We start from the raw sequence: 13483 nt of genomic DNA, 5'->3' as shown, positions 1-13483 counted from the left end.
TGGTGTTACAATTTACTGTAATAGCTGCGAAACTCTTTTCGCAAGTCTCTGGCTTTTTTGGGTAATACCATCCTCTTTCTAATCTCAAATTTGGGGCATAACATTACCCATTTAACTATTCATCTGTGGATATTTGTATTCTTTCTCTTGGTCATATTCTGTGATACAGAGATTTTGGGATAGCTGGGAAGGGATCATTACATACGCATTGAACATAAAGGTAAAGTTGTCCCTTTGCTCAACTAATTAAGCACTGCACCATGAAGGCGTATGAGAGAGTGGATCTATAGATCCACATTTTCTTAACCCCGGCACTAGTTGGTGAACATAAATTGTGCACAAATTGAAAGCCTCTGTGGTCTAGTGGTCAGAGTTCCTGGCTACAGATCCAGATGTCCGGTTTCAATTCCCGGCACTACCAGATTTTCTGAGAAGTAATGGGTCTGAAACGGGGTCCACTCAGCCTCTTGAGGATAACTGAGGAGCTGTTTCAAGGAAACAGTCTAGAAAAACGAGATTAATACCCGTGGGGATCCATTCGGATCCAGTGCGCTGACCACGCGACACCGTCTATCCGCTAAAGTTGGCACTAACTTCACCGACAAGTGGCGGTTGCTCGGTCAGTATAGGTCTCTTGTGGACTACAGGCCACGGAGTTTCTTTTTTTGTTTGTTTGTTGATTTTCATTTGAAATTATATACCCCTAAATTGACATCGATGGTGGGAACAGAACCGTGTGTACACTGAAAGTGTACTTTAAGGCTGCAGATATGTAGATAAACTGTCTTCATTACTGGTGAAGGGCAAACATATATAATATCTTGAGGTACTCTGATATTTTTATTGAATATTCTCAGATTTGGTATTATTGTACATGGTGGCAGAGTATAATGGTTACAGTATACATATATTACAACTTATTTTTTATTTTCATGTTCTTTCATTACTGTGACCATGTGTTAACTTCACTGGCAGCTGGAATAGACTGAAGTGCAGTACTTTAATTTCCATATATTAGTGCATTTCGAACAAACATGTCCTTTCATATGATAAATGCACAAATTTCATTTCACATAGAAAACTTTCAGTTCAGATTGTGGTCTTCTGTTTTGTGACACTGTATGGTCTTAGAGGCAAAAACTGACATTTTGGAGGAACAAGCCTTTGTCATTGTTGTCATCATCATCATCAGAGTTGAAGCTAGGTTTGCTTCTGTTGAAGTCACTTCAGCTGTGCAGATGAAGACAACATGTTTTTCTGAAATGTCAGAATTGACTTATAGCACAGAAGACCACAATATGAACTACTGCCATAAAAACCTAAAAATTTATAGATATTTCAGGTCCTGTACATATTTAGCAATGTTTTTTCTTAGTGTCCATATAATTCAGTTATATCTTTATTAACCTTTAAACGCCGGACTTCGAAATAGTGGTAAGCTTGAGCTGGCCGGAGTTTATTTAAATGTCCGCTGCTGGTGCGCGTTTAAATGCCCGTTGCTACGCTGCGTTTAAATGTCCGTTCCTGTTAGGCGCTTAATCAATTTTAAGCGTTGTGTTTAAAAATGCTCTATCTAGCTCAATTTTTATGATAAATGGATGGAAATAACTTTGTTTATTTCAGAAAAGAACATAGTGTCGCATATTATAAAGGAAGATTTGAAATTTTTAATACAAAGTGTTGTACTCTATTTTCAATTTTTTGTGTTTTAATTTTGATGCGTACTGCAAAAATGGTTTCCCAGTTCTTCACAGAGTTGTTCTGCATTATAACTTCATTTCTGTTTGTAACACTTGACAAATTTTAGCAGTCTCTGGTGTCATAAAACAGATGGAAGCAATAAAATCATTTGGTCTTCTGCTAGCGCTGCTTACACCCTTCGGATTTTCGAATACTTGACTGAAGGTCAGAAGAATGAAAGAATGGCTATTCAAGAGAAAGCTATAGGGGTCCCCTCTTCAGTGCTAAGATGTTCCGTTAGGGCTGCAAAAGCTTATTGCCCCTTCTATTTGAATGAACAGACAGCTGCATCGTGGCTGAGATACAGAGCGTGATCTCTTTTGTGTGCGTTCGTAGTGAAATCGAATACTGTAGTTTCATTTGAACCTATATATACATCAAGAAGGTAACAACAAAAAAGGTATGTACATCGAATTTTACACTATATTTTTAACATACCTATCTGCAGAATCTGCAACAAAATTACTGGATTGTGGATAAGTTTTGGCATAACTCATACGTATATTTTTATTTGCTGTTGTTCAGTAAGGTATTATTTTAATTCCTCTATTAGGGTTTTACTTAAGTCGGTCTGGTAATTACTACATTTAAAAATAAATATTCAGGACTGTGCATGCGCTTCTACTAGCGGCGTGTGCGCGCGCTTCCACTAGCGGAGTTTAAATGCCTGACTGGCCACAACTGGGTACTTTGGCCACGACGACCTTACTCATGACTGGCACAAACTGGGCACTTCGGCACTTAAAGGTTAACATCACTTTACCAGTTACTAGTATTTTTACGCCTTGAATTTTTCTGTACCAAACTATCTTCAGATAGGCTACTTGAAAGCAGTTTGTCAACCTTATGGCGGGGGGACTCTACCTAAACTATGGTAAATTGACTGTAGATAGTATTTATGAATACAAAACATGTCTTTCCTTGTGTTCATTTTATATACAGACTACATTATTTGTTGCTTTTTGAAAACATTTGGCACAAATCTCTCGCCCACGTGAAGGCTGCCAACCATTAGGACTGCACTTGTTACATTTTCATGTGTTCACGAAGGAACCTGTGGACTATGCTGTCAGTAGCAGCAGCCTCTTGCTATCAGAAGAGCTGTAGAATGCCAATAAAGTGAATGTGTTGGCTTATGTTGCCACGGTATATAGACTGTTGGTTTCTTATATTCATCTGTATGAGGCCATATTTGACAAATGTATTTCATAATGGATGCTCTAATGTTGACTTAGGATTTCATACTGTCAGAGAAACATACTGTTGTATTTGCGGGTGTGACTATAGATGGGGTATGGATTGGTAAATGGATTTATTGAACACTTCTGTACACCACCCAGATCTACAAGTAATTACAGTGCTATCACTAATCCCCACACTTTACAAAATCACTCCTTCCAGCCTGCTGTGTATTCAACAGCCCCTCCCAACAATGGCTTCTAACAGCAGAGTTTCTTCAGCTTCCTGCGATCATGTCATTGCTGTCCAGTGAATATCCTACAGCTGAAATTTTGTCAACTCAACTATAATACCATCTCTTGTCAGCCTCCCTTGAAGAGCTCGGCTGAAATGCCAGCCCTCAGCTAACTGGCTCCCAGGCTGGCGGCCATTTCACACCAACCTCCTAGTCTTCTCTTCACAGGCTGACTTTCAACTGACAATTCAACTATCTAGGCCTAGTCAGTTGCCTAGCAATAGACTGGATATAATTTCTGCAGGAATGTGTTTACTGAGCCATTACCAAGCAACACATGTTCCTTCTTGCGATCATTGCATTGCAACAGTACTACACATTGCAGTACTTATTGCAGATCTTATGTATGTGATAAATTAAGGTACCAATTCACACACATACTCATGTAACGGAGATTGACATCCCTTTCATCAGTACCCAATTAAGGAATTTGGTTTAAGATCTCTACTGCATTGTTAGGGGAGCCAGTATAGCACAGTCAGTATAGCAACTGTCTGCAGGCTGGACAACCAAGGGGCCAGAGTTCAAATGCCAGTAGGGACAACAGTTTTCTCTTCTCCATGTTGTCCAAACTGGTTCTGGAGCCCACCAAGCCTCCTATCCAATGGGTACCAGGGGCTCTTTCCCCGGGGATAAAGTGGCAGGAGCGTGAAGCTGACCACTCACCTCCAGCTAGTACTGAGGTCAAGAAAATGTGGATTATACATCCATGCCCCCACATGTCTTCATGGTGTAGTGTTTAATTAGTCAAGCACGGGGACAACTTTACCTGTTATTGCATTGTTAGGAGGGGAGGACAATATCTGTAATGGCTCTACCCAACCTCCTTAATTGTTCTGTACTCTTCAGGTAAAGAAGGGCAGAGCATGAAGCTTACTACTTAACCTCCATCTAATATTGAGGTCACCTCTTACCTCCCTACCCACCAGTATACTTTCAAAGTGACTAGGCACTGATGCTTTGCCTGCCATTAATTCCCTCTTGTTTGCTTTTCCTAGCAGTGCCATTTGCTGTATTACATGTTATAGTTGATTGAGCATCATTACACTATTCATCAGTGATAATTGCTATCACTGCCTTCACACTGTTTTCTAATGAACTGAGAATTTATCACAAGGCACGTGGAAATGCTTGTGATACAAGGGTAGGTCAATAAGTAAGTTACAAATGGATATAGAACTTAAACAAATAAGAGTACTGATTTGAAAAATGCTTTTATTTCTCAACACAATCTCCCTATGCACTGAGGCACTTGTCCCATTGTTTCACAAGCCCCTGAAAACCAGCAGCATAAAATTCTTTCAGCTGTTGTTGGAACCAGGCGGTGACTTTCCTTTCTACAGCTTCATTATCAGGAGAATCTTCAGCCAAAAGATGATGTTTAAAGAGGGCCGAACAAATGGAAGTCGCTTGGAGCAAGGTCGGGGCTATACGGAGGATGCTCAAGGATTTCCCACTTGAAATTTCACAGCGTTTCATTTGTCTTGTTGGCAGTATGGGGATGTGCGTTGTCATGCAAGAGCACCACGCCTTTGGTGAGGAGTCCTGGTCGCTTCCATTGAATGGCCTTATGAAGTTTCCTGAGGATGTTACAGTAGGAGTCAGCATTTATGACATTTTCCCGACAATGAAGCTGTAGAAAGGGAAGTCACCGCCTGGTTCTGACAGCAGCTGAAAAGAATTTTATGCTGCTGGTTTTCAGGGGCTTGTGAAACGATGGGACAAGTGCCTCAATGTACAGGGAGATTATATTGAGAAATAAAAGCGTTTTTCAAATCAGTACTCTTGTTTGTTTAAGTTCTATATCCATTTGCAACTTACTTATTGACTTACCTACGTAATTCTCTCCCTAGATGGGAGATTATCAGTGTTAAAGCTATACGGTGGCATTAATATAATTATCGTATATCAGGGTAATCCATCACAGGTCTCCAATACTTACAGAAAGAGACAGTGTCATCTGAAAGTTAGCATAATTGTTTCGTTTATATCTTTTGTTCATGGTTTATATGGACAGCTGGATAAATGGTTTTGACAGTATTTGTTCCAGTTCCAATAGAAACCCTTCATCCCATTTTGAGAGATTGCAGCTTCAGTACTGGATACTTCTGAAATGGTTTCAAAGATGAATAATGTATAGACAGACCTGACCTCTTTGTAAGTTCTCTTTCATGCATATGGGTATGGAACACCTGAAAACATTCCGGTAGGTGATGATGGATGTTATATATAACATCCACACACAAGAGAAGACAATACCATATGAGAACGACATACAAGCAAGGATCAGAACGTAATCACAACAACGGCCTTATGAAAAGAAAACAACATGTGCACACCCAGGCTGCTACAATATAAAAATCCAAAGAGATGGATATCAAACTGTATCGGTTGGACAAGTGGACAATGCCCCTGATAGAGGTGTGAAGAAGAATTTTACAAAATTTTAACGGAAAATTTTTAATGAATTTCAATTTTAAGTAAATTACAGCATATGGTATTTTAACTAATATTAACTAATTTATCATTTATAACATCCAGTATTTTAAAATCATGAAGTATCGCAGTTATATGTGATGTGAAAAAGTGAACATTCTGTACAGTGGAACCGTTTTGGCATAGCCGAGACATCTGATTATGGCCGTTTGAAGCTTTGAGGCTGAAATATGTTGCGAAGGGAAGGAGTGATGGAAGTAGTTTCATTATTGATGGTGGTATATTGTGTATAAAAGGTTAACTTTGTTCATTCTGGTCAGTCACACTAATAAACTAAATTATAGAATAATTAAAAACACCATCCATTATGATTTAATTTGTAGATATATATTGCCCTTTACATCTTTCGGTCAGCTGACCATCTTCAGAAAGCCTAAGATCAACATGTTGTAACCGTTCTTTTGTACTACTAGCTCCGGCAGAGAAATTCATCATCTCTCAGGTAGTGTTGACTGGCCATGACTTGGGTGATTAGGGGGGCCTTGGGTGTAGGAAGGTCAACACTCAACACCAGTTAGCAGTTTAAAGTCTTTATTCAGATTTTACTATTCAGATAATAACTGCGCCGAAGTGATCCACTTAACTGATTGGTGGATTTAGGCTCCTATACTGGTTACTAAGACACACTAGTCTAGAGGAACCACATAGTGTATGTACGGGGATCAGAACATGTGTACCTCAGATGAGTGTAAATTTCTGAGTGCCCAGCCAAGCACTCTCTCATGGGTAGACATCTGCTCTGGTTACCCAAAATTTGGGCAAAGGACGTTCTGCTTCAGATTTTGATTGGCTGGACCAGGCAAGCTGGAAGGCTGCTTAATCTTTTTCATCCAATTAGAAAAAGAAATACTCACTTGAGTGAACTCTGCCGCCTGCTGCATGACTGTCAAACTGAAATTTTGGGTAGCATATAATAACTCTGCAAAAATTATGATTTCACCTGTCAAAGTTTAGAATTTCTAAAGAACTTGTTCTTGTGTTATGCATTGGCTTGGGTGATTTACTGATGGGCAGCTGGCTTCAAGCTTGACCCAAGCCACCTGCTGTGTGTCTCAGGAGGAAATCTCCAGCTGTGAGACAAAAGTGATGAATGTCACAGAACCCTAACCATACACACAAAAATCAATTGACTGTCCCCTAAATTGGACAGTTACAATATTCAGGAACATAATACATAGACATTTTTATATAAAAGTTATTTACAATTATTTGGATTAATAATATTATTAATATATAATATTTAAGATCTTGAACCGATATGGTTTGTGTCCTTGTGCCTCTTGTTAAAACGAAATGTTTGGTATTGAAGTCCTCAGAGGTCCTCGCAGTGATGCTCTTTGAGATCCTGTGTTATTGTGATGTCTAGTTGTTTCCTTTTTAGACAGTGTTTTTAATTAATCCATAATTTAACCAAGAAAGCATTCTTCATACTGAATTGCCCACTTTCCTCAGTAGGAGTATATGCTTCATGGACTTGTATTTGCAAGTATGTATGAGTTGTTTTAAGGAAGTCATTACAATTATTGATTTATAGTAAAACTAATTTCATTACTTCTGACAACATTCATATAATAGAAATGGCATGAAACAGTCAGTACAATAGGCATACTGTATTGGCGGATTTTAAAATTATGTATTTTTTCCACTGGAAGACTTAAAAAAATACCCCAACATAACAGCATATAAAGCGCATTAGGATATTAGAAATGTGCTACATATGCGATTATAACTGCTCTGATTTCAGTATTATGGAAGAGTATAGCTGTATATTCCTTACATTCAACAATAAAATAACAAAGAACTTTGTACAGAGAAATACAGGAATAGCTTATGATACATCAAAATATATATGTATAACATTTAAATTTGTATGATTTTTTCTACACATTTAACAGGATTCCTAGGAATGATGACTACAATTTTTATGCATGTGTGAGAATGACACTTTCAGTTTGAGATGAAAATTGTATTTAGTAGACCAATTTTGTTTCACTGTAATCACAATTTATAATAATAGCAACTTTTGCAGTATACTAAAATGTACTATTTATCCTTTTCAGTAACAGTTTTTATATTGTGAATGAAACTCTTCAAGTTATAGGCATTTCATGAGGTTTAGTTTTTAGAATTTGTCCTGAAGGTGACTGGGTCTATTGATATCACTGAAAGACAAAATGGTGAGATAATTAACTAGGTGATTATCAGGGAAGGGAAATATAGTGATTTTTGTTAGAAGTGGCATACAATAGAAAAAGTTCACAACTTTGTGGTTTAACTGTGCCTAGACTGCCTGCATTCTGCTGCTGATACACTGACAAGGCTGTTGCCACAAGACAAACAGTCTCTATTGTCAAACATCTTTGCTGCTATTCAAAGCAAAAGCAGTTCTCTGAATTTTCTCAAGGTTTGAGACTGAACATTTTTGTAAATCGGTATCCAGATATTTTTATTTTCAATTCAGTCTAAAAAAATCAGTACTCACACATACATAGTAATTTCATTCCTTCCACATTTCACCTTATAAAAGAATGTTATAATAAAAATCATGAAAGTACAGATTGATGTCTGTACAATCTCCTTATAAATACAGTGGAAGTATGCTTTCAGTCTGCAGTCTTGTCATCAATTCCCAGGTACACTTACAGGTCTTGGAAGTTACATCATAATAATTACATCACATAATTGTTAACTCTTTGGTCAGTATACTGTGAAGAAGTAGATTCTGTCGAACCCCTTCCATGTTACCACTAGCCTGGTTGCATCGTGGATGGTTTCCTAAAACTGAAAGAAAAAGTATAGCTTACCACCATTCTGTCAGTGAAACCACACTGATACCATGTCTGCTTTCATGTGGAGTATATTCTCCATGACAGAGCTCATTGTAATCATCTTCTGTGCCAAGGAAACCTGACCCCTTACCTTCCTCCATATTTACCCCCCATCTGTCCCCTCCTATTTAACACCACTTCACCACCCTGTACAATTCTCCTCCCCTCCTCCCTTCATGTCTCACTCTGACCCTACTGTCTTCATTGCACCTGCCCTAATCTCTATTTTCATTCCTCTTCCTTCAAGCCCCCAAGTATAAATTTTCTCCCCACCCCTGATCCAGTAGTTGATTCCCTGTGCACTCTCTCTCTCTCTCTCTCTCTTTGCCCCTTCCACACTCACCTCATTGCCATTGTACCACAGATTTCTATAGCTCCCTAAATCTCCACCATACTTCCCTCACACACACTTGTTTGTGTTTCATTGTCCACTACTTCACTTTTAAGCACTTTTTCTCTCTTTTTCTTCCTCTTACCCTCTACTACTGCACTCTGTTTTCACCTCATGTAGTCAAATTAATGTAATTTTGTAGGATTTGAGGTTCTGACAGTGGTGAATGTGAAGAGTTGTGTTGCTACCTGCTTCATGCTGGTTCATTGCTTGGCTTATTCTTCAACCCTGAAGATGAAGGCAACTTGTTCCTCTGAAACTTTGGACTTTCACTAGACTACACGGCATTATATCACAGAACACAGAACTCTTCATGTAATCTTTCTTGTGACCCCTCCTCCCACTTTCTTATTAGCCTTTCTCCTGACTTCTAGTGTTACTCAGCCCTTGTACCTCCACTCATTTCCAAATCTCCTGACTTCCACATCTGTGTTCCTATCTATATTCACCTCTATTTCAACCCTCAACCCTTTTCAAAACCTAACTGGTCTGCTTTCTTTCCTGCTTTGTTCCTTTTTCTCCCACCTAATCCCATCCTTGCCTCTTATTTATTATTATTATTATTATTATTATTACTTTTACTTTTATTCATTATTATTTCTTCCAAGTACTTACCTGTAATTTGTATTTGACTTTTAATAAGTTTGTCTATAATGTAATTCATTCATCTGCACTGTGCTGTGTCTGTAATTGGCCTTGCGGCTGTTGACTCAGCACATTAATAATAAAGAATTGAATTGAATTATTATTATTATTATTAGAGGGGGTGGGTTTCCCCATGCACTTAGACCAGTTATTGGTCCACTGTGCATCCCCCTTTAATTTCTACTGTCGCCATACCCTACCGGCACTGGTGCATGTTATCAGCCCCATGCAGCCAACGAGGTCAGCCCTCGGTACCTGGTATTTCCCCCATCTACCAGAGGCATTGGAAACTACTTGGGTGGGAAACTTGTTACCTAATTTTGCTCAGAGGTCTCCTAGAGACATGAGGATCTTTTACATGCCGTAAATCTCCAACACGGGACCCATGGCTTAAAGTCCCTCCCGGAGGAGTTGTTCCCTGAATTTTTCCGCCCTTAAAAATTCCACGACCTCCACCGGGTTTGAACCCGCGTACCTTCAGTCATGAGCTGGGAATGTTACCCCTAGACTACGGAGGCCGTTATCCTTGCCTCTTACTTCTCATTGTACCTCTACACTACACTAATGTGTTCTACACCACTCTGCAGATCTCCAGCCTATCATCATCCTGAAATCCCCCCCCCACCACCACCACCACCAATTCTTTTCCCCCACACCTCTATTTTATTCCATCCTACTGTACAGGCAACTCTGTCCTCTCTAAAACTCACCCTTTATCCCTCTTCCATTCCACATCCATCCTCCCAATTACAAAATGTCATCTCTGATCACTTTCACTCACAGATAACCCCCATTTGCCTCCAGGTAAATTTACCCTCATCCTCTCCCATCTCTGTCCTCCAAATCCCTGGCTACAATGTTATTCTTTCACAGTGCACCCCTCTTCCCTGAAACTATGTGTCTATTTTCTTGTTTCTGGCCCTCTTTGTCTTTGGAATCATACTTGCAAGTTTACTTTCACTTCCCTATCCTCTTGATTAACCTAGAGGGCACATAATGCAGATTGTGAGTTGTTATGGGATTAAAGGTAACACAGAAAGGGGNTTAAAAGGAGATGTGGATGGATGAATGATGTGTGGTTTGCAAGAGAAGAGGTGTATGGTAAGGTAGTAGAAGCAGGGGGAAACAGAAAACAGTGGAATGAAGCTAAAGGACAGAGACAGAGAAGCAAATCAGAAGAGAGGACAAGAATGTTTGGACTGTGGACATGGACAGGAGCAAAAGTGGGAGAGAGTGGAAATGTGAAACATGTAAATTTAGAAAGGAAAGGGTGAAATGTGTCAGAGATGCCATGTGATTATGGGAGAATATAGGCTTGAGTGGGAAGTGGCAACCTGTTGGTCACATGGTGGAGGATGAGGGTAGAAGAGAAGTTTTTGTGAATTAAGATGGGTTAGAGGTGGTGAAGATGAAGTCTGGTTTAAGTGCATGAGATGTGGGGCAGAGAGGTGGAGGCTGACAAAGGAAGAACAATGGAAGCTCAGTGAAGGTGAGCAAGAAATGCAGAGGGGCATGGAGAGCATGAATAATGTGAGAAAGAGAGTGGGGATGGTGAAATCAGAAAATCAATGAGCTTAGAATGTGTGGTGAGACACTGAGGGATGTGAAAGGGTATATATGAAAAACTGGGGAAAATGAAGTTAAGGGGTCAAAAGGGGTGGAAGTGAGTGGTGTGAACTTTGCAGAGGAGTGTAAATATGGAAAGTAACAGGAAGAATATGATAGCAGGTAGCAGAGGGGTTTATGTAGAGAAAAATGGTTTAAAAGTAACCACTGTATCTTGCACCATACCTTGCTTCCCTGTTCCTGTTTTACAGTGAGAGGGCAAGCCCCAGCCGAGCCAGTACCATTTCCTTCCTAAGGCGAGTCATCTCCCAGTACACATCATGCACTGAAAATGTGCACAGATTTCAATATATATGGTGAATACAACATTTATTGAGTTATTTTGAGAGTCATAAATCTCACAGGCATTATTATTTAGTAAGATGTTGGAATTAACACAAATGTATGTTTTTTTATCCCCACATAATTACACATCTTTTCTCCATAATTAATGGTTACTTAACTCTAAAATGTGAGGACTGCCTCTTCAGGTCTGCAGCTAGCACCCTGTTGTTCTACCTTCCAATTATTATCTATGAAAACCTTTTTTTCTTTTAATTTTATAATCATCTACAAACATTTAAAGTAAGAAAGCTATTTTTAATGTTTTAAAATGAGTACCAGGAATCTTCCTGGGGGTAAAGGGCAGCCAGTGCGGAAGGCTGACAACCTCACCACCATCTGTGTCTGTAAAATGTGGGAGCCTCGATGTCTCACAACCCTATGGGCCTCCGCTGCCTGTTAGCTGCAGCTAGCACCCTGTTGTTCTACCTTCCAATTATTATCTATGAAAACCTTTTTTTCTTTTAATTTTATAATCATCTACAAACATTTAAAGTAAGAAAGCTATTTTTAATGTTTTAAAATGAGTACCAGGAATCTTCCTGGGGGTAAAGGGCAGCCAGTGCGGAAGGCTGACAACCTCACCACCATCTGTGTCTGTAAAATGTGGGAGCCTCGATGTCTCACAACCCTATGGGCCTCCGCTGCCTGTTACAGGGATAGTTTTACCTTTACCTGTATTTATGGAGGGTAATCCAAATCAGAATTTCCAAACCAAAAGCATAAGTTATACATACCTGAGCTTTTGACTAAGCCCCTCTCGTTGTAACGTAAGTAGTTGAGAAAATCACACACTGCAATTATCTGGAAGGAAATAAATAATTTTGATCATATTACATAAATATGAATTATGAGAGAGAGAATTTATTTGCATATTTGGCTTAGAAATTTCTGTAAATGTTAGGATACATATCACATTTAGATTTTAAATTTTGGAAGGCGAGTCGCAGAGAGAAAAGTTTTTATGCATATCTAAACATTGGTAATTATGTCGACAGACTTTGATCTCTTCATTATCAAATTATCTTTTCCAACTAATTTGTTTTAATTAAGGGACATATTTTTTAATGTAATCTATATGACATTAGGGGCACATGCTACAAGCTGGAAGGTCATGGGTTTTATTCCCGATGAGGTCATTAAATTTTTCAATTGACCTAATTATTCCAGCTGCACTATGGCCCTGGAGTTGACTCAGCCTCTAACAGAACTGAGTACCAGGAATCTTCCAGGGAGTAAAGGCTGACAACCTTACTGTCATCTGTGAGCCAATTGTCTAGAAAATGTGGGAGCCTCAACATTGATAATCCTATAGGCTCCATGGCCTATTACAGGTATAACCTTCCCTTTAACTTACCTGTATGACATTACAGCATGGGCCTTAATCCGTAAGTCCAGTTTCAAAAGGGTCCTCTAAGTATGACAGAATCCCTGCTTAATGTTTCTTGACTTTAGTTTCACTTCCATTTAGCAGTCAATATAATGATCCACAGTTAATTATTCCACTGTTACACTTTCTAAATTTTGCGCTTAAGTTCATCCATCAGGGAAGCCATAAGTGGATGTTACGGTAAATGTGGGGTGAAGCTACTGAAGAAGGTTTGACACTGATGGCCTGTCCTGCTTACCCGATTCCTGCAGATCTGAGAGATGCAATACCATTGCTCCTGGTCTCCCAGCCTCATCCGGTAGTGACACTGACGAGATACCTCCAGCAGAGCACACTTCCTGTTGACAGTGCACCGTTATTAATTTTTATTTGTTCAGGCTGTATGTGACTCAGGAATAGAATTCCTCTTTGACTGATCACCATAACTAATAAACCCGTTGATTGATCAAAATGACCAGTTTTCCTCATTGCAATATATTAAATATGCCTATGAAATGGTGATGATAACTTGTGACCAGAGATGGGCAACCAGCCCTAAATCTTGAATGAAACCTTCAAGGTGAAATTAACCA

General features: G+C 39.2%; 2 protein-coding genes and 1 long non-coding RNA gene across 8 annotated transcripts in view; 1 reads left to right on the top strand and 2 right to left on the bottom strand.

Annotated features, from left to right (window-relative positions):
• The window catches only part of LOC111864970 (arginine--tRNA ligase, cytoplasmic), a 146313-nt gene that overhangs the window by 57233 nt on the left and 75597 nt on the right, over positions 1 to 13483 (top strand). Inside the window, exon 12 of one of the 4 annotated variants that reach the window (XM_033751644.1) lies at positions 9072 to 9090. The exons of 2 other annotated variants lie outside the window; for them this stretch is intronic. The gene's annotated coding sequence lies outside the window, so the exon portion shown is untranslated. Of the gene's footprint in view, positions 1 to 4708; positions 4736 to 9071; positions 9091 to 13483 lie in introns of those variants that run through there. One more of the 4 variants, XM_023852626.2, reaches the window with a different exon arrangement.
• Positions 656 to 3408, bottom strand: LOC111864974. The gene is made up of 2 exons (XR_002842877.1): positions 2494 to 3408; positions 656 to 1407 (listed from the first exon to the last, which is right to left on the bottom strand). It is a non-coding gene; the product is annotated as an uncharacterized LOC111864974 (long non-coding RNA).
• The window catches only part of LOC111864971 (guanine nucleotide exchange factor for Rab-3A), a 119041-nt gene continuing 111216 nt past the window's right edge, over positions 5659 to 13483 (bottom strand). For all 3 annotated transcript variants that reach the window (XM_023852630.2, XM_023852629.2, XM_023852628.2), the window contains 4 exons: positions 13150 to 13249; positions 12259 to 12325; positions 11366 to 11465; positions 5659 to 8491 (listed from right to left, as the gene is read on the bottom strand). In XM_023852630.2, coding sequence (XP_023708398.1) covers positions 11386 to 11465; positions 12259 to 12325; positions 13150 to 13249 — 247 coding nt within the window. In that variant the 3' untranslated portion in view covers positions 5659 to 8491; positions 11366 to 11385. The remainder of the gene's footprint in view (positions 8492 to 11365; positions 11466 to 12258; positions 12326 to 13149; positions 13250 to 13483) is intronic.

This window comes from Cryptotermes secundus, unplaced genomic scaffold (assembly GCF_002891405.2).
Source record: "Cryptotermes secundus unplaced genomic scaffold, Csec_1.0 scaffold209, whole genome shotgun sequence".
NCBI classification, from domain to species: domain Eukaryota; kingdom Metazoa; phylum Arthropoda; class Insecta; order Blattodea; family Kalotermitidae; genus Cryptotermes; species Cryptotermes secundus.
Note: the sequence above shows the minus strand (reverse complement) of the source record. Positions and strands in the feature narration are given on the sequence as shown.